The 19,905-nt window shown below is 38.3% G+C and overlaps 1 protein-coding gene across 2 annotated transcripts; it reads left to right on the forward strand.

Moving 5' to 3' along the window:
- The first annotated feature begins 1,940 nt into the window (after nucleotides 1–1,940).
- On the forward strand, nucleotides 1,941–19,408 carry HAUS1 (HAUS augmin like complex subunit 1). Of its 2 annotated transcripts, none has more exons than XM_004422495.3 (9): nucleotides 1,941–2,455; nucleotides 3,242–3,416; nucleotides 13,748–13,883; nucleotides 15,049–15,183; nucleotides 16,137–16,260; nucleotides 16,659–16,724; nucleotides 17,526–17,597; nucleotides 17,839–17,886; nucleotides 19,149–19,408. In XM_004422495.3, exons 1-9 carry the CDS (start codon nucleotides 2,426–2,428, stop codon nucleotides 19,197–19,199), a joined length of 837 nt encoding a protein of 278 aa, XP_004422552.2. In that variant the 5' UTR covers nucleotides 1,941–2,425; the 3' UTR covers nucleotides 19,200–19,408. The 2 variants fall into 2 exon arrangements, with proteins under 2 accessions (XP_004422552.2, XP_004422553.2); XM_004422496.3 differs by lacking the exon at nucleotides 1,941–2,455 and adding an exon at nucleotides 2,499–2,875.
- Nucleotides 19,409–19,905: the final 497 nt, after the last annotated feature.

The raw sequence follows: 19,905 nt of genomic DNA on the forward strand, positions 1-19,905 counted from the left end.
GTTGCCCGGGGCGACCACGTGAGTAGCGGAACCCGCTAAGAAGCAGCGCCCAGGTCCCATCCGGGGTATGAGATGATGCTGGCGTCACCCATCCGGGGGCGCGGCAGGCTACACGGTGACGGGGGATTGATAGTGTCGGGTCCGAGACTACAGCTGTTAAAACTTGGTGCTGTAGCAACAGTCAACAGTTATCCTCCCGGGCGGGTCGTACGGAGGACGTTTCCTGCCGCGCTGGTTAATCCGCAGATCGCTGGCCTACCCCAGACCCTCTGAGTCGAAAATTTGGGGCAATCTGAATTTTTGACAAGCATCCACACCGTTCTAGGTGATGCGTTATGCACTCAAGTTGGAGAATCGCAGTTTTTTTTTTTTTTAGATTAGATCCAAAAGAATCCTGTCTGCGAATTAGAGCCAATTGTTTAAAAATTGTAACAAGCTCAAGGAGTTCGAGTAGCGTGGTTGCCGATCCTACTGAGAAGAAGGGTCTGGAATCAGCAGTCTCACTCTAGACTGGACTAGGGCTCAAGTTTTCCTCCACAAGCAACTATTTTCACGACAGTAGGGACTCTACTCTTCATTTGGAGTAAAACGGAAATGATGACAATAACTTTCTATACCCACCCAATAAGATTGGGGCCGGTCTTTTTTTTCCCCACAGAATTTTTGTGGTACTGAGATTTTTGTGATATGTACAGAATTTTGGGGAGATGTTGGGTATTTTGTGATAGTGGAGAATATCAACGATGTCTTCACTTGTAACTGCTCTTTCAGCTTCATTCAAACCAAATCCTGGTTTACACCCAAAACCTTAATTTGGGTGGAGCATATGAATATCTGGGTTAAAAATGTCATCTCCTAAAACATAGCTGGCACATTTATGGTCACCAATCCCTTTAATATTGTACTTCCTTTACAAGGTGAGCCGTGGTAAATATGACAATTCTCCTGGGAATCAGGGGTGGGAATAGAAGATAGGAATAGGAAAAATTTTGGTTTGTAAAAACAACAAAGTTGCAGGGATATTTTGTAAAATTTGTAGTGATGAAAGTGGACAAAGGGTATAAAGATAACTTTTTTCCCCACACTCAACGGAAGTACCAACTTATCTGAAATTTGGTTACTGAGCAGAGAGATACTTAACTGAAACAAAAAGAATAAGAAAGCCATACAATATGGTATTGGTTAGTAAAATTCCTTTGAAAAGAAAGGTGTAATCATTTTAAATACACATATGACTTAGGAGAAAGATGCTTGGTGCTAAGTCTGATCCACAATTTGATGTTAAACTACACACCCCAGAAAGTTGAGTACAAGGTCTACCTTTCCTAATGTAACACTGTACACTACTGGAGGTTTCCGGCAGCAGTGTGATATGACCTAGAGGAGACTGAAACACCCACTTGGAGCCAGAACACTGAAGTCAGGTTCCAGCTCTACGACCTAATCTTGGTCAATTCATTTTATCCATGTGTGTCCATTTTTAGTGTAAAAATAGGTAAAATAAAGTGGGTCCATCTATTTTACGGGATTCCTGTAAGAATGAAACAAAAATAGGAAAACACATAGAAAACTGTGCATTGCTGTAGAAATATAAAGAACCTCTCACTGTGTGAAGTACAGAGTGACGGAGAGAGGAGAGAGCTTAAGGGAAGGCAAGAAATGAACGGCTGAGTGGCAGTAACAGTGCCAGCAGTTGGATGCTGTCAACCGTTTTACAACAGTTTCCAGCACATTTAGCTCTTTGGTAGTGGAAACTAACGGATACAGTTAAGATTGCTGCAACTCATATTGCCAATAAAAATTTTAAGTTAATGCACTCGGTGTGGAAGAAACATAAACATCTGCTACCCCAAAACCAAGTTTCAGGTATTTTTTTAAGACAAGTGATTCAGGGCCGGCCCGGTGGCTTAGTGGTTAAGTGCACGCGCTCCGCTGCTGGCGGCCTGGGTTCGGATCCCGGGTGTGCACCAACGCACCGCTTCTCCGGCCATGCTGAGGCCGAGTCCCACATACAGCAACTAGAGGGATGTGCAGCTATGACATACAACTATCTGCTGGGGCTTTGGGGGGAAAAACAAATAAATAAAATCTTTAAAAAAAAAAAAAAGACAAGTGATTCAAGTGGGAAATAAAAATATAAGAAAAAAAACAGCCTGGTTCTAGGCGGCTCTATTTCTCGTCTTGGAGATTATACCAAGGAGAGCGGAGACAGCGGCAAGGTGGCAAGCAAACAGAGGCTTTACAGGGCTGAAGCCTTGGACCAGCCTTATCCAAGGGCTCCGCTGCCCGGAGTCCTAGTAAAAACTACAACTCCCAGAAATCCCAGGCCCATAGGGGGCGGGGCCAACGGTGTGTGGGCGGGGCCTTCGGAAACCGGGCGCATCTCCCGCGAGGAGCCTCTCGAGAAGTGGCGGGAGTGGCGGCTATGGAGGCGCAAGAGGAGAAAGAGGCGCAGGTGATGGGGCGGGAGCGGGGATTTGCTGCCTCCTGGAAACGTTTGTCTTTGACACACTCGCCCAGCTGGCGGATCTGTAGGGCGGGCCACGTCTACTTTTTTTCTCCTCCTACTCAGCTCGTCCATCTTCGGTGCCGCCTTCGCGATCTGAGAGCCCCACTCTGCTTAGACCCTCCTGAAAAGGGCGTTTCCCGTCCTTCCTGGGCCTTCCCTTGCTTTCACTTGGGCTTGGAGAGGGGTTGAGGAGACCCTTGGTACGAAACCCCTCCCAGGAGACTGGAGTGGGACTTCTGAACCCAAACCCACCTTCCCGCCAAGCCTCGCCGTTCACTGCTGCTTTCCACTAGAATTATCACACCTCACCTGCTTCCGTGTCCCGCATCCCAGCTCTAGGAGCCTCCCGGCACTGCGGGGCTTATGGTGTGTTGAGGGTAACTCTTTTTTCAGACTTTGCACGTATAATAATGCTCTAGCACCTGCATATTGAGCTTTAAAATTATTCGAGTGATGCAAATTATTAGCCTATACTGGTTTTGTAGCTTTGGGAAAGGATGGATTGTTTTCTGGTAATTTTGACTTGTACCATTGTTCATTGTGCTTGCTCACTTTTTAAGTGTTTTCTGACATCTAGTATCTCCCTAACGACAAGGTAGGATGTGAAGTTACTAGGACACCAGAGTATTCGTAGACAGCGTTTAGTTTGCTTTTGATCACCTCTTTGTCGTATTTGCTTTGTGCTATTACAATAAACAAGGCTTTTAATATTTTCTTCCTTTTCATGGTTAGGTTGCTGCGTGGTTGAAAAAAATATTTGGAGATCATCCCATTCCACAATATGAGGTGAATCCACGGACCACAGAGATTTTACATCACCTTGCAGAACGCAACAGGGTCCGGGACAGGGATGTCTACCTGGTAATAGAGGACTTGAAACAGAAAGCAAGCGAGTATGAATCAGAAGGTGAGATTTATTACAGTTTTGAATGAGATAATAACTAGAGGTAACCAAATTTTATAACACTTAAGTATACAGGATTAATTTAGTGTAGACTTCTTGTTAGCTTTGCCTCTTTATTTTACCAGATTTGTTTTCCACTCTGGTGTTATAGTAACTTAATAAATCATAACTTTCATTATAGTTATATATTTTATTGGTACTCTGATAGCAAAACAGTAAGCCCTAAAAGATAAGAGTCTAAACTTATTAGCCTCATACAAGATGCCTGTAGTTTTTCACTTGTATATTTTTTTGGTCTGTTTCCAATCCCAATGCTTTAGTCATAATGAGCCATCAGGACACCTGAGGTGGCAGCCATGAACTGTGAGACTTGAACAAATCGCTCTGTTGCTATGTATTCGTAGGATTGCATTAGAATTTTCTGCTGTGCATATGTAGTTTGAAAAAGTATTCAACACACCTATTTTTATAACACAAACCACAAAAATAAAGATTGATAAAAACCTTTTTATGGGTAGGAATATACAAAAGAGAAAGGGAGACCTGTATTTGCCCTAAATTTAACCAAGTGTATGGCATGTGTTACATACAATGTTTTGAATGTAGTGCAATTTATATTGTAATTCTATTGCGTTTGTGCTTTTTCTCTCATTTTCTTTTTAAAATTAACATACATTAATTTGCCTTTTGTTTTGGTGAACACACGGATGCTGGGAACCACCCCCGCAGAGCAGTTCTATCACCCCCAAAAACCTCCCCTATGATGCTCCTTGATAATCATATTCTCTGATATATGTGCTTGTAAACTTGTTTTATTTTTAAATCATTTTATTTTTGTAGTTAGTAAATTACAGTATGGAGAAAGAGACTTTGAGTCCAGAAAAATGTTATTTTATGAGCTTTCTTTTTGTCTATAATATCCTGTAATGAAAAATCTAAGGATTTTCAAAGTAAGATTATTTATGTCTGTCCTTAAGTACCTTTTAGGGTAACGCATATTAAATAGCAAATGTTTCTATTAACATATACAAAATTTTGACACAATTTTCCACACTTAAATATCTAGAAGAGCCCCACCATCATTGATATCTGTTAACTCTGAACTTCATGTACTTGAATAAGTACTCCTCTTTTCTAAGTTTTTCCTTTTAGATAATGAAGGTATTGAACAGATAACAGACAATTTGTGGAACCTTGTAAGAAGTATAGGTTCATGTATACTGTGAAGGAGTTCCTACTTCCTCAGTTTATAATATTAAATTCTGAGTAGTGATACCATATAGCTCTCTGAACTTGAATGAGTTTTGAGCTAAAAATTATTTTTTGATGCAGTTTTTATTTCTGCACAGTGCAGTTCTTTGCAGCACGTGAGATTGGAAATATTTTCAGAAATTGGGAAAGGATGTAAAACTTTTGTTTGAAGACTTTTTAATCATGATGATGAAACTAGAGATGAAACTGTTGAAACCATTCATCCTTCATGCTGCCAGTTCTTCAGTTGAGGAGGAAAATGAAAAGAAATTGTCCTGGCTAGAACCTCCGACAAAATGTTGAGTAGATGTGGCAAGAGTGGACATCCTTATCTTCTTAATGATCTTAGAGGGAAATCATCCAGTCTTTGCCACTAAGTATAATGTTAGCTCTGGGTTTTTTTTAGATGGCTTTTATCAAGTTGGGGAAGTTCCCTTCTCTTCCTAGTTTGTTGAGTGCCTTTATCATGAAAGGGTTTTGGATTTTGTCAAATGCTTTTTCTGTGTCTATTGAGATGATTGTGTCACTTTTGTTTTTTATTCTATTGATTTAGTATATTAATTGACTTTCAGATGTTGAACCAACATTTATCGTTAAGATAAATCCACGTCCTGATGGTGTATAATTTTTTTTGTAGGTTGCTGGATTCCATTTGCTAGTATTTTGTGGAGGAGTTTTGCATTCATATTTGTAAGAAATATTGGTCTGTAGTTTTCTTTCCTTGTGATGTCTTTGTCTGGTTTTGGTATCAGGATAATACTGGCCTCATAGAGTGGAGAAGTGTTCCTTCTTGTCTATTTCTTAGAAGAGTTGGTGAAGAACTGGTATTACTTCTTTATATATTTGATAGAATTTAGTGGAAAAGCCATCTGGGCCTGAGTTTTTCTTTGTGGGTAGCTTTTGATTATTAATTCAATCACTTCACTTGTTATGTGTCTATCCAGATTGTCTGTTTGTTCTTGAGTTAGTTTCTGTAGTTTGTGTCCTTTTTGGAATTTGTCCATTTCATCTGGGTTATCTAAATTGTTGGGTACAAGTGTTCATAGTATTCCTTTACGATCCTTTTTAGTAAGTAGGTAAGTCAGTGGGATGTCCTATCTTTCATTTATGATTCTAGTCATATGACCCTTCTTTCTTTTCTTCTTAGTCAATCTAGGTGAAGGTTTTTCTTTTTTTTGTTTTTGTTTTTGTTTTTTGTTTATTGCAATAACACTGTATACATTTCAGGTGTACATCGTTATACTTCTATTTCTGCATGGATTACATCATGTTCTCATGTTCACCACCCAGATATTAATTACAATCCATCACCACACACATGTTCCTAATTATCCCTTTCGCCCTCCTCCCTCCCCCCTTCCCCTCTGGTAACCACCAATCCAATCTCTGTCTCTTTGTGTTTGTTTGTGGTTGTTATTATCTACTACTTAATGAGTGAGATCATACGGTATTTGACCTTGTCCCTCTGACTTATTTCACTTTGCGTAGTACTCTCAATGTCCATCCATGTTGTCACAAATGGCTGGATTTCATCATTTCTTATGGCTGAGTAGTATTCCATTGTGTATATATACCACATCATCATTATCCATTCGTCCCTTGATGGGCACTTAGGTTGCTTCCAAGTCTTGGCTATTGTGAATAACGCTGCAGTGAACACAGGGGTGCATGTATCTTTACGCACTGGTGTTTTCACGTTCTTTGGATAAATACTCAGCAGTGGAATAGCTGGATCGTATGGTAGTTCTACCCTTAATTTTTTGAGGAATCTGCAGACTGTTTTCCATTGTGGCTGCACCAGTCTGCACTCCCACCAGCAGTGTATGAGAGTTCCCTTCTCTCCACATCCTCTCCAACACTTGTTGTTTCCTGTCTTGTTAATTATAGCCATTCTGATGGGAGTGAGGTGATATCTCATTGTAGTTTTGATTTGCATTTCCCTGATAGTTAATGATGTTGAACATCTTTTCATGTGCCTGTTGGCCATCTGTATATCTTCTTTGGAGAAATGTCTGTTCAGGTCTTTTGCCCATTTTTTAATTGGGTTGTTAGTTTTTTTGTTGTTGAGATGCATGAGTTCTTTATATATTTTAGAGATTAACCCCTTATCAGATGTATGGCTTGCGAATACCTTCTCCCAATTGTTAGGTTGTCTTTTCGTTTTGTTGATGGTTTCCTTTGCTGTGCAGAAGCTTTTTAGTTTGATGTGTCCCATTTGTTTATTTTTTCTATTGTTTCTCTTGCCCAGTCAGACATGGTGCTTGAAAATATGTTGCTAAGACCAATGTCAAAGAGCGTACTGCCTGTGTTTTCTTCTAGACGTTTCATAGTTTCAGGTCTCACATTCAAGTCTTTAATCCATTTTGAGTTAGTTTTTGTGTATGGTGTAAGGTAATGGTCTACTTTCATTTTTTTGCATGTGGCTGTCCAGTTTTCCCAACACCATTGGTTGAAGAGACTTGCCTTTCTCCATTGTATGTTCTTGGTTCCTTTGTCGAAGATTAGCTGTCCATAGATGTGTGGGTTTATTTCTGGGCTTCCGATTCTATTCCATTGATCTGTGTGTCTGTTTTTGTGCCAGTACCATGCTGTTTTGGTTACTATAGCTTTGTAGTATATTTTGAAATCAGGGAGTGTGATACCTCCAGCTTTGTTCTTCTTTTTTTTTTTGGTGAGGAAGATCAGCCCTGAACTAACATCCGTGCTAATCCTCCTCTTTTTGCTGAGGAAGACCAGCTCTGAGCTAACATCTATTGCCAATCCTCCTTTTTTTCCCCAAAGCCCCAGTAGATAGTTGTATGTCATAGTTGCACATCCTTCTAGTTGCTGTATGTGGGACGCAGCCTCAGCATGGCCGGAGAAGTGGTGCGTTGGTGCGCACCTGGGATCCGAACCTGGCCTGCCAGTAGCGGAGCACGCACACTTAACCGCTAAGCCACAGGGCTGGCCCTCCAGCTTTTGTTCTTTTTTCTCAGGATTCCTTTAGCAATTTGGCGTCTTTTGTTGTTCCATATAAATTTTAGGATTCTTTGTTCTATTTCTATGAAAAATGTTGTTGGGACTTTGATAGGGATTGCATTGAATCTATAGATTGTTTTAGGAAGTATGGACATCTTAACTATGTTAATTCTTCCAATCCAAGAGCACAGAATATCTTTCCATTTCTTTGTGTCTTCTTCAATTTCTTTCAGCAGTTTTAAATTTTAAATTTTTTTTTTTTTTAAAGATTTCATTTATTTATTTATTTTCCCCCCAAAGCCCCAGTAGATAGTTGTATGTCATAGCTGCACATCCTTCTAATTGATGTATGTGGGACGCGGCCTCAGCATGGCCGGAGAAGTGGTGCATTGGCGCGCACCCGGGATCCAAACCTGGGCCGCCAGGAGTGGAGCGCACGCACTTAACCGCTAAGCCACGGGGCCGGCCCTCAGCAGTGTTTTATAGTTTTCATTCTAGCTTTTAGTTTCATTGATTTTTCTCTATTTTTCTGTTTCTTATTTCATTAATTTTAACACGAATCTTTATTATTTCCCTCCTTTAGCTGCTTTTAGGCTTAGTCTGCTCTTCCTTTTTCAATGTCTTAAGGTGGAAAGTTAGGCTATTGATTTGAGATCTTTCTTCGTTCTTTTTTTTTTGTGTGTGTGAGGAAGATTACCCCTGAGCTAACATCTGTTGCCAATCCTCCTCTTTTCGCTGAGGAAGAATGGCCCTGGGCTAACATCTGTGCCCATCCTCCTCTACTTTATATGGGACACTGCCACAGCATGGCTTGACAAGTGGTGCATCGGTGCGTGCCCGGGATCCGAACCTGTGAACCCCGGGCCGCTGAAGCAGAGCATGCGCACTTAATGACTACGCCACCAGGCCAGCCCCTCTTCTTTCTTAATATAGGAATTTACAACTATAAATTTCCCCCTAAGCACTGTTTTAGATGCATCCCATAACTTTTGGTATGTTGTGTCTTCATTTTCATTCTTCTCTAAGTATTTTCTAATTTCAGTTTTGATTTCTTCTTGACCAATTGGTTATTAGTAGTATGTTGTTTAGTTCTACATATTTATGAATTTCCCAAAGTTCTTTCTAATTTCTAATTTTATTCCATTGTGATCAGGGAATACTTTGCATTGTTTTGATCCTTTTAAATTTATTGAGGTTTGTTTTATGGCCTAACATAAAGCCATATACTGGAAAATATTCCGTATTCACTTGAGAAGAATGTATATTCTGTTGTTGTTGAGTGGAGGGTTCTAAAAGTGTCTGTTGGACATAAGGTTAGTTACTTATACTGTTGTTCAGGTCTTCTGTTTCTTTGTCAGTTTTCTACCTAGGGGTTCTTTCCATTATTGAAATTGGACTATTGAAGTCTCCAGCTATTATTGTTGAATCGTCTATTTATCCCTTCTTCTTTTAGTTTTTGTTTCATGTCTTTTGATGCTCTGTTATTAGGTGCCTGCATGTTTATAATTGTTGTATCTTTTGAAGGATTGACTGTTTTATCGTTATAAAATGTCCCTCTTTATCTCTAGTAACATTTTTTGTTATAAAGTCTATTTTGTCTGATATTAGTATAACCACTTCAGCTTTCTTGTGGTTGCTGTTTGCATGGTATATCTTTCCATCCTTTATTTTCAGTTTATTTGTATCTTTGAATCTGAAGTGTGTCTCCCATAGCATATAGTTGGATCGTGTTTTTTATTCAGTCTGCTAATTTCTGCCTTTTGGTTAGATTTTTTAATCCATTCCCATTTAATGTTCTTATTGATATAGTTGGACTTCCATCTGCCAATTTACTTTTTGTTTTCTATGTGTTGCCTGTCTTGTTTTGTTGTCGTTCCTTTATTCTTCCTTTACTGCTTTCTTTTACATTAAGTAAATTTTTTTTTTATAATTTTATTTATTTATTTATTTATTTTCCCCCAAAGCCCCAGTAGATAGTTGTACGTCATAGCTGCACATCCTTCTAGTTGCTGTATGTGGGACGCGGCCTCAGCATGGCCAGAGAAGCGGTGCGTCGGTGCGCGCCCGGGATCCGAACCCGGGCTGCCAGCAGCGGAGCACATGCGCTTAACCGCTAAGCCACGGGGCTGGTCCAAATATTTTCTAATGTATTGTTTTCTGGACTCCATTGTTTCTGCTGAGAAGTCAACTGTTAACCTTATTAGTAGTATGTTGTTTAATTCTACATATTTATGAATTTCCCAAAGTTCTTTCTAATTTCTAATTTTATTCCATTGTGATCAGGGAATACTTTGTATTGTTTTGATCCTTTTAGGATCAATAGCGCTGGAATAACTGGATACCCACATGTACAAGAATGAAGATGGACCGTGCCTCACATCATATATAAGAACTAACTCAAGGGGCCAGCCCCATGGCATAGCAGTTAAGGGCGTGCGCTCCGCTGCTGGCGGCCCGGGTTCGGATCCCGGGTGCGCACCCATGCACCACTTGTCAGGCCACGCTGTGGCGGCATCCCACATAAAGTGGAGGAAGATGGGCACAGATGTTAGCCCAGGGCCAGTCTTCCTCAGCAAAAAGAGGAGGATCGGCATGGATGTTAGCTCAGGACTGATCTTCCTCACAAAAAAAAAAAAAAAAAGAATTAACTCAAAATGAATCTTATTGGGGTTTCCTTGTAAATAACAAGTCATTTTTCTTTTGCAGTTTTCGAGATTTTTTTAGCTTTTACTTCAGTATTTCTACTCTGATATGTCTGTTTGTGGATCTCTTTGCATTTACGCTACTTGGATTTGTTGTGTTATTTAAGTTATTCCTGGATATGTAAGTTATTGTTTTTCAATAAATATGGTAAGTTTTCAAGCATTATTTCTTTGTTTCTTCTGCTTCTTTCTCTTTTCTCTCCTCCCATTGTTCATTTGTTGGTGTGCCTAATAGTGTTCCACATTTCTCTGAGGCTCTCTTTTCTTTCATTCTTTTTTCTCTTTGTTCTTTAGCTTCCATAATCTCTGTTGCTCTATCTTCAAGTTCACTTATTCTTTCTTCTGCCACTTCAAATCTATTGTCAATCCTCTCTAGTGAATTTTTCATTTCAGTTATTTTACTCTTCAACTCTAGAATTTCCATGTAGTTCTTTTTTTATTATTTATCTCTTTATTAATATTCTCTATTTGATGCAACGTAATCATCATACCTTTTGTTACTTCTTGAATCATGGTTTCCTTTAGTACTGTGAACATGTTAATTATGGCTATTTTGAAGTCTTTTCTGACAAATCCAACATCTGATCATTCTCACAGGCTGTTTCTTTTGCTTACTTTTTAACATAGGTCATGCTTTCTTGTTTTTTGCATTCCTCATATTTTCTTGTTGGTAACTGGATATTTTAGGTAATATATTGTAGCAACTCAGGGTACTAGTCCCCCGAGAGCTTGTTATTGTTATTTTCTTGTTTATTTGTTTAATGACTTACTGGATTGTTTTAGTGAAGTCTGTTTACCCCTAACAGTGTTAAGCCTCTGATGTTGCTCCTCAGGGAGTCACGTACTTGAGTATGCCCACAGTCACTGTGATGACAGTGGTTTTGGTAGGACTGTCTTCCTCTCTTTCACAGACCACATTCAGCCATAAAATCTCACTAATTGACAGTTGATTATTGTTTTCAACAATGCCTTGGGTCATTAGTTGCTCTATAAGCTAATATAATCAAATTCTGGCACTCTTAATGGAATAGTTTCTAAGGTCAATGTTTGATATTTGTTCTGACCCTAGGATGGCTCCTCCTAGATGTCTGAGTTTCTGGTTCTTCCATGCAAATTAGCTGGCCTACAGTTTAACCTGTATCTTGGCTCTCCTCCCAATGCCTTTTACTACAACTTCCACTGTTCTTGAGAGTGTCCTTAGGCTTGAACTTCTCCAGGCTTTGTTGCAAATGAAAGTCAGTTCCTTTGGGAAGATATTGGGAGCTATCTGTTTATGGCTTGCTTTTTCCTCCAGACAAAATCTCTGGAGCTGGGGATAGAGACTATAGCAAGATTTTCTCTGAGTGACACCCCCAATGTAGATGCTGAGTGCTTGGTGGAGGGGGAGTGTAGCAGTCCTAGGTCTTCTTGGCTTGCCTTTACTAGTGTGGAACCCAATGCCTTCATGAGCTGGTGCGAGGGCCATCAGGACCCCAGTATTCTCAGTGTACCTCACCCAAGGTGAAGCTTCCGTTCCAAGAGCAATGGTTGAGTGGAGGAAGAGAGCCAACTCCTCTCAACCACATTCATCTAGGACTTAGTCTCAACAACAGATAGCTGGTGGCAGGATGAGAAACATTGAAGTCCTGTTCCTCCTAGAAAGAAAGCCCTCTCACTGGGAGCTGGGGGCAAAGGGAGCCCTGTGTTCTTGACTGTGGCAGTCTGCGGTGGAATCTCCACCTCACTGAGCTGGGAGGGGAGAGAAGAGAGTGGTCTTGGTTCAGATCCCTCAAACTTACCTTCCTTACTGAATTTTCATAGATTTTCTTGAATAGATGTTTCTTCATTTGCTGTTTGTCCTTAGGACCGTTTCCAGAGGCTATAAATGATTGTGGGGGTTGTTTTTATTTTTTATTTTTTTAACAATATTCACCAGTTTCACTGGAGAGCAGGTCAGCAGAGCTTCTCGCGCTGTTAGACTGGAGGTCAAACTCCTGGTCAATTGATTTTTGATCAGGGTGACAAGACAATTCAATGGAGGAAAGAAAAACGTTTTCAATGAATAGTGCTGGAATAACTGGATATCCACATGTACAAGAATTAAGTTGGACCCTGCCTCACATCATATATAAGAATTAACTCAAAATGAATGAAAAACCTAAATGTAAGAGCTAAACCTAAAACTCAGAAGACAGCATAGGTGTATATCTTCGTGACCTTGGGTTTGGCAATGGTTTCTTAGCTATGATACCAAAACCACAAGCAACAAAAGAAAAAGTAAATTGGTAAATTTACTAATTGGTAAATTGGACATCATCAAAATTTAAAACTTGTTCTCAAGGGACACCATCAAGTAAATGAAAAGACAACCCACAGAATGGGAGAGAATATTTGCAAATCATATATCTGATAAGGGACTTGTATCTCCAACATATAAAGAACCGTTATAACTCAATAATAAAAGACAAATAACCTAGGTAAAAATGGGTAAGGGATATGAATATACAGTTCTCCCAGGAAGACATACAAATGACCAGTAAGCACAGTATCATTAGCCATCAGGGAAATGCAAATCAAAACCACAGTTCCACTTCACACCTACAAGGAGGGCAGTAATCAAAAAGACAAATATTTAGGTCTTGAGTTGCCGTTTCATTGATCATTACTCAGTTCTGTGAATGGTTACTATGCAAAGAAAAAAAAAGACAAATAATAACTGTTGGTGAAGATGTGGAGAAATTGGAACTCTTGTACACCTCTGGTGGGAATGTAAAATCATACAGTTACTTTGGAAAACAGTCTGGCAATTCCTCAAATGGTTAAACATAGAGTTACCATATAACTAGCAGTTCTACTCCTAGGTATATCCCAAGAGAAATGAAAACATACGTCTATATAAAAACTTATACGTGAATGTTTATAGCAGCACTATTCATCATAGTCAAAATGTGGAAGCAACTTAATGTTCGTCAATGGATGAATGGATAAATAAAATGTGGTAGACCCATCCAATGGAATATTATTCAGCCATAAAAAGGAATGACGTACTGATACCTGCTACAGCATGGGTAAACCTTGAAACCATAATGCTAAGTGAGAGAAGCCAGTCACAAAGGAGCACATATTGTATGATACCATTTATATGAAATGTCCAGAATAGGCAAATGAATAGAGACAGAATGTAGATTAGTGGTTGCTAGGGCTTCATAGGTTGGGGAATTGGAAATGATGACTAAGAAATATGGGGTTTCTTTTTGGGGTGATGAAAATATTCTAAAACTGATCAATACAATGGGCGCACAACTCTGTGAATATACTAAAAGCCATTAATTTATATACTTTAGGTGGGTGGATTGTATTATATGTGAAAGATTTCAATAAAGCTGTTAAAAATTAAAACAAAAAAAACATCCTAGTCACCATAGAACTCTTATATCTTTTCAGCCAAGCATCTTCAGGACCTTCTCATGGAGAGTGTGAATTTTTCCCCTGCCAATCTCTCTAACACTGGTTCTAGATATCTGAATGCTTTGGTTGACAGTGCAGTGGCCCTTGAAACAAAGGATACCTCACTAGCTAGGTAATTCTTGTGGAAGTTTTAATTTTTGCAATCATATGTGCTATAAGGTCTTGAGCTAAGGACTTTTTGTGTCTCAATGTAATTCTATATAAGAAATTAGCAATAAATGCAAAAACACTGAATTCAATTAACTCATCGTTCTAGTGAGTATGTATTATTAATTCAGATAAACTTGGTATTGGTTAAATTTTCATGTTTTCTTCTTCCAGGATGAGGTTTGTGAAGGTGGTTCTCCTGTATAATTGAAAAGAGATTAGGTATCACTTACATTGTTCCCTATAAACAATAAGGAAAGCAGTAGGCTAAATCATCTGGTTGAGCATAGCAAATTTTGATCACCCATCCTCCATTGGGTAGGGTAGGTTAAAGACCTTAATTTGTGACTGGCATTTCACCTGTATGATGACATTATTCTTCCAGCAACCCTAAGAGGAAACTGAAGCTCAGGAGGGATTTGATAAATAACTTCTCCAAGCTGGTAAATGGTGGAGTTGGGATTCAAACCCAGTCTGACTCCAAAGTCCATATGACTGTCACTGGTGGCCATATCTTAGCTAGGATGACCACTACAACTTATAATCAGAGAAGTGTACAGCTATTCTACTTAATTGCCAATATAAGGGCTTGGACTTTATATAGATGCTCAGAGTAGTGTTTCAGGCGCAAGAACATGTAGGCTGTATGGCAGCAGAAATCTAGACTTGAATTAAGTCAATTCAGCAGATACCAAATACCAGTTATATGCTAGGCATATAACTATATATACATATGTAGGCACTGGGGAAGCAGAGATGAACAGGATAATAACTGCCAGCATTGACAGTCTCTGCTCATGGTCCAATAAGGAAGATGGACATGTAAAACTACAACATAGCATGACAGTTGCAACAAGAATGTACAAGCTGTAGCTAAGCGGCACAGAGAAAGGGGTGGTGAATTCCAGAATGGGAGTAAATCTTATTTGAGTTCTGAAGGACAAATGGAAATTTGCCAGTTGAAGAAGGACTTTCCTGGCAATAGGAACAGCATATAAAAAATGCACAGCGGTATGAAACAGCGTGGTTGTAGAAGAATCCATGTAGAGATAAAATCATTGTTAGAAATGAGGAATAATTGTAATTATTGTCCTTAATGTCCATTTATGTGACCTGATTCTTTTTTTTAGTTTTTTCCCTGCAGTGAATGATTTGACCTCTGATCTTTTTCGCACCAAATCCAAAAATGAAGAAATCAAGCTTGAATTGACAAAACTTGAAAAAAATCTAACTGCAACTTTAGTATTAGAAAAATGTCTACGAGAGTAAGTAATTGAGTTGAAAGTGGTGACAGTTTTTATTATAAAGGCGGTAAAGGGCCATTGTCAGATTTCGTTTTGGCAGTAGATACGATTTATAACAACACATTAGGAAATGGGGTCCATAAAATGTTTTTTTAAGTAGAAAATGACTTGAGTAGAGGTAGGGGGTGGTTGGGTACAGACTTTCACCTTTTACTTCACACAATTTCTTACCTTTTTTTTTTTTTTTACAAATAACCTGGGTTTTATAGTTATCAAAATGTATGTGAATTGATGTAATCTATGCAGAAATAGAAGTATAATGATGTACACCTGAAATTTTTGTTATAAACCAATGTTACTTCAATAAACAAAAAATTTTTTAAAAAATGTGAATTTTTTTTTTCCTTATAAACTATGGTGCAACTTAAAGTCACATTTATCTTGTTGCCCTTTCTTATTGAAGCTCTGGTATCCTTCTTGGTGCTCTGGACCTTCTTTAGGTCCCGGTTGCCCCAGATATTAGATGCTGTGGATCAGGAGAAAGTGTATGCATAAATAATTGGGTGGTGTGCACATTTATTCAACAAATATTGAATATGTGTATGCAAGGCACTGTGTCTTGCCACATTTAGGAGAGAGGCCTTTGAGACTTCCATAATTCAAATTAGCTATAGGATATATTAAATCACTTTTTTGAGCAGCAGCTTTACTTTCTCCAAGAATAATTGGCATAGATTGATCTTAAAATTATTTAGTATTCCTTGAGAAAAATCTCAGATGGCAACATGGAGGAGAAGATGACCAGGAAGAATGCATGGTAGCTAGTCTGGGATATAAAATTTATGGTAGGAAATCCAGCAAGTATGTTATCTACTCTTGGCTAATCCAGAGTTGAATCCAAAAAGTTGTAGAGTTTCTTTTTTATAATAATTTTACTGAGGAGAAGAAAATGTTTCCCACTTTACATTTTAAAGGGATCTCAAGAAAGCAGAGTTGCATCTGTCTACGGAAAGGGCCAAAGTTGACAATCGTCTTCAGAACATGGACTTCCTAAAAGCGAAGTCAGAGGAGTTCAGATTTGGAATCAGAGCTGCAGAGGTTTGTATGAAGGACTGAATATATTTAGCTGTCTTCAGACTTCTTTTTGACCTTCATCCTCACAACTAGGTGGTATTATTATTCCCTTTTTACAGACACGGAAACTACAGAGAAGACAGGTAGCTTGCCCAAGGTTACATAGCTGCTTAGCGGCAGATCCAGATTCAAACACAGGCAGCCAGGCCCTGAAGCTCAGGCTCTTTGGCACTGCGCCCATCCTGTCACAAATCTGTGACTGCTTGAAATTATTCATATGCACCATAGAAGTGCTTAGATGCATGTATAGTTTTTCATTATGATTTGTATCTTCTCTTTACTGTGTTTTATGTTGAAAATATTTCATGATGGTCACTTTCAAAATAATTGTTTTAGCTGAACTTGCTTTTTTGTAACCGTAGGAGCAACTTTCCGCCAGAGGCATGGATGCCTCTCTGTCTCATCAGTCACTAGTAGCACTTTCAGAGGTGAGCTTATTTTAACCCAGTTTAACTTGCTTTAAAATCTTAGTGCACAATCTGCTTTTTCATTTGTTTCTTTTTTTAGAGCTTTATTCGCTATTGACCTGATTTCTTTTCCTTTACCTCTGTGCTTTGTGTTCACCAATATTTATATCTTTATTACCTGTTTAGCTGTATATATCCTCACTTTTGTTTGGTTTCATTTATTTATTATTCTATGCTAGAAACTCTTCGCTGGAGTCAGTTATATATTATTGATTTATTTATTAAACAAATTTATTGAAGGACTGTGTGCTAACTATCTAGGTCCTCCTCTTCTCTTTCAGTGTGGAGTAGAAATTCAGGCCCCAAAACTCCTGTAGAATGCAATTCTGGTTTTTAGGTTGTGTAAGGGTTTTATCTATCTTGGTGGGAAGAAAGAAAAATAGGGGATTTGGGTTTTTTTTAAATTATTCTTAAGATCCTTTTGTACTTTGGTTTTTGGAATCTGAAGTTGACAATTCATATTTGAGACTCTAATTGTTCCTTTACATTCTGATTCCTCTTCATCACATTATTTTGTATTCCTAGACAGCATACTTAAATCCTATTCTTAATAAATGGGAGTATAACTTTCCCATTTTAAGCAGCTTATGAGGATGTTTCCATTGGAAGTGAATCTGTTATCTGTCTTTGAAGCTCTTTGTTATATTATTTAAAATATTCTAATGTTAGTGCTCCATTGTGTTTTATTTCAGAAATGGGCAATGTTTAGTTGCATTGTGAATATCGCTAATACTCTGTGACTCTTTGTTTTTTTATCCTCAGAAATTGGCAGAACTAAAACAACAGACTATACCTTTGAAGAAAAAATTGGATTCCTATTTAGATTTAATGCCGGTAATTATTTTTGTGAATTAAAAAAAAGTCATCTCCAACTTTCCCCAAGAGCACTAAATGATCATGAAAATACTGGGTTCATGTTTAAGGACTTAAAGTCGGTGCTGAATTTCAGTATTATATGTACTTTGGATAAACTCTGTAAGGTTTTTTGCCTTTTGAAAACAATTGTTGCATTTTTTCCCCCTTGAGTCCTTGTTGAGGCAATATAACCTTTCTTTGTTTTATTTTTCTTTAAAAGAATCCATCTCTTGCTCAGGTGAAAATTGAAGAAGCAAAGCGAGAATTAGTAAGTAGTTCCATTTTTTCCTTCAAATTTTTTTACAAGAAATAAAATAAATGCTGATATAGCTAAAGCTCCGTTCATCCTTCTTTTTTCCTTCCTCAGAGGTAAACCATAGTCCCAAAGTTGCTGTGTATCATTCCTATGCATCTTTTAATACTTTTTTGGCGTATGTGTATATATATATTTTGGCATATGTGTATAAAATACACAGTGGTCTTTTATGTCTTTTAAAATTTTGCATAGATTTTCCTGAGTGGAAAAGAGGGGTTGAGAGACATAGGATATTCTAGGCAAAATGAATTAGCAAAGGCATAATAGCTGAAAAATGGAGGACTTTTGCAAGCTTTGGCAAGTGATCGAGTCCAGCTGCTTAGGAGTAGCAATGGAAGATAAGGCTGAAGAGGGTCAATTGGTTTATGATATAAAGGACCTTCAATATAAACAGGGTTGAACTTGGAGGCTGTAGGGGATCACTGAAAGTTGCTGTGTGTTTCCTTGTTTTTTAAGCTAAAGGGAAATGTGATCAAAGCTGTGCTTTTTTGATCAGGCCAGTTCTTTAGGAAGATTATTATGGAATAAGTATATAGGGTAGATTGGAGGAGGGAGAAAGAAAATTGCAGAAACCAACTGGCCTGTTTAGGCCAGATGAGAAGTAATGAGAACATTAGCAATGAGAATGGAAAAGAGGTGATGTGAGAGACATTGCAAAAGTACCTTGCTTAAGGAGTAAAGCTCAGAAAAATCTATTCGTGTATCATTACAGTGATTCATCTCTCTAAAGGGTTTTTTTCCTCCTTTAGGTGTTTATTAGAATCAGGAGTCAAAACTTTCAGGGTGGGCCGGCCCCGTGGCTTAGCGGTTAAGTGCGTGCGCTCCGATGCAGGCTGCCCGGGTTCGGATCCCGGGCGCGCACAGACGCACTGCTTCTCCGGCCATGCTGAGGCCGCGTCCCACATACAGCAACTAGAAGAATGTGCAACTATGACATACAACTATCGCCTGGGGCTTTAGGGGAAAAATAAATAAATAAAAAAAAATTAAAAAAAAAAAAAAAACTTTCAGGGTGTGGGAAGTGGGGGGGGGGCAGATATAAAAGCAAGGGAATGTCTAAAAGTATATTTAATATTGATTCATAATGGTATTTTTAAAAATTTCTGTTTAATGTTTTTCTTTTTTGGTTCCTTTATTTTAAATAACATAAGAAGTTAGAGCACCTGTTTTCTGTCCTTGTTTATAGTATTTATGGTGTTTCTTTCTTCCTTTAGAATACCATTGAAGCTGAACTTACAAAGAGAGTAAACATGATGGAACTGTGACCAGAGCCAAATAAACTTCATCTTCCCTAACAAAGTAAATTGAATAGCACTTTAAAGAATTGTTTCCCCTTGGCATTCCTTAATAACTCAATTTTTGTGTTCTTAGGTAAGATAATAATGTCATTATTGATAGAATAGTGGTTTCTGGTTGTGTATTGCATTTTTGTGCCCTAATCATTTTCATATTAAAAAGTGTTGTTGGTTTTCTATATTGCTGGTCGTTAAGTGTCCTTCAGTAGTTCTGTTAGGTGAACATTATGACAGTTGTCATGCAGTCGCTCGTTAGGTCGGCTAAGTGAAAAGGACAGGTTCTGTATCTCCAGTTATGTTTCTCCCAGCCTTCCGTCTCCAGTGGTTTGCTGTCATTCTTTCTGATCAGCTCACCTGCCTACCTCCAAATGTTAATATATGCAGGAATTTAGTTTATGAAAAAGATGACCTTTTAGATCAACAGTAGAGAGATGGATAATTCAACACGTGGTGCTGGATCCATATTTCGCACCTTATGTCAGGATAATTCCAAAGGATCAAAGATTTAAATATTAAAAAAAAAAAAAGATAGTAAAATAAGTCGTGGAGGAGTTTTAATGTTTTGATTTTTAAATAATCTTAGAGTCAGAAACATATAACTAAAATCCAGGAGTCATAAATGAAATGACTGAAATGTTTGAAAATTTTGAAATATTAAAAATTCCTGCATCACAAA

This window comes from Ceratotherium simum, chromosome 14 (genome assembly GCF_057802395.1).
Source record: "Ceratotherium simum simum isolate JZ-2026a chromosome 14, ASM5780239v1, whole genome shotgun sequence".
Taxonomy (NCBI): Eukaryota; Metazoa; Chordata; class Mammalia; order Perissodactyla; family Rhinocerotidae; genus Ceratotherium; species Ceratotherium simum.

What these genes read in the sequence shown, in the direction of transcription:
- HAUS1 (XM_004422495.3), top strand. Translation starts at nt 2,426, where the DNA reads ATGGAGGCGCAAGAGGAGAAAGAGGCGCAG. An exon ending in AAGAGGAGAAAGAGGCGCAG is followed by an intron (nt 2,456 to 3,241) that starts GTGATGGGGCGG and finishes TTTCATGGTTAG; the next exon opens with GTTGCTGCGTGGTTGAAAAA. An exon ending in AAGCGAGTATGAATCAGAAG is followed by an intron (nt 3,417 to 13,747) that starts GTGAGATTTATT and finishes ATATCTTTTCAG; the next exon opens with CCAAGCATCTTCAGGACCTT.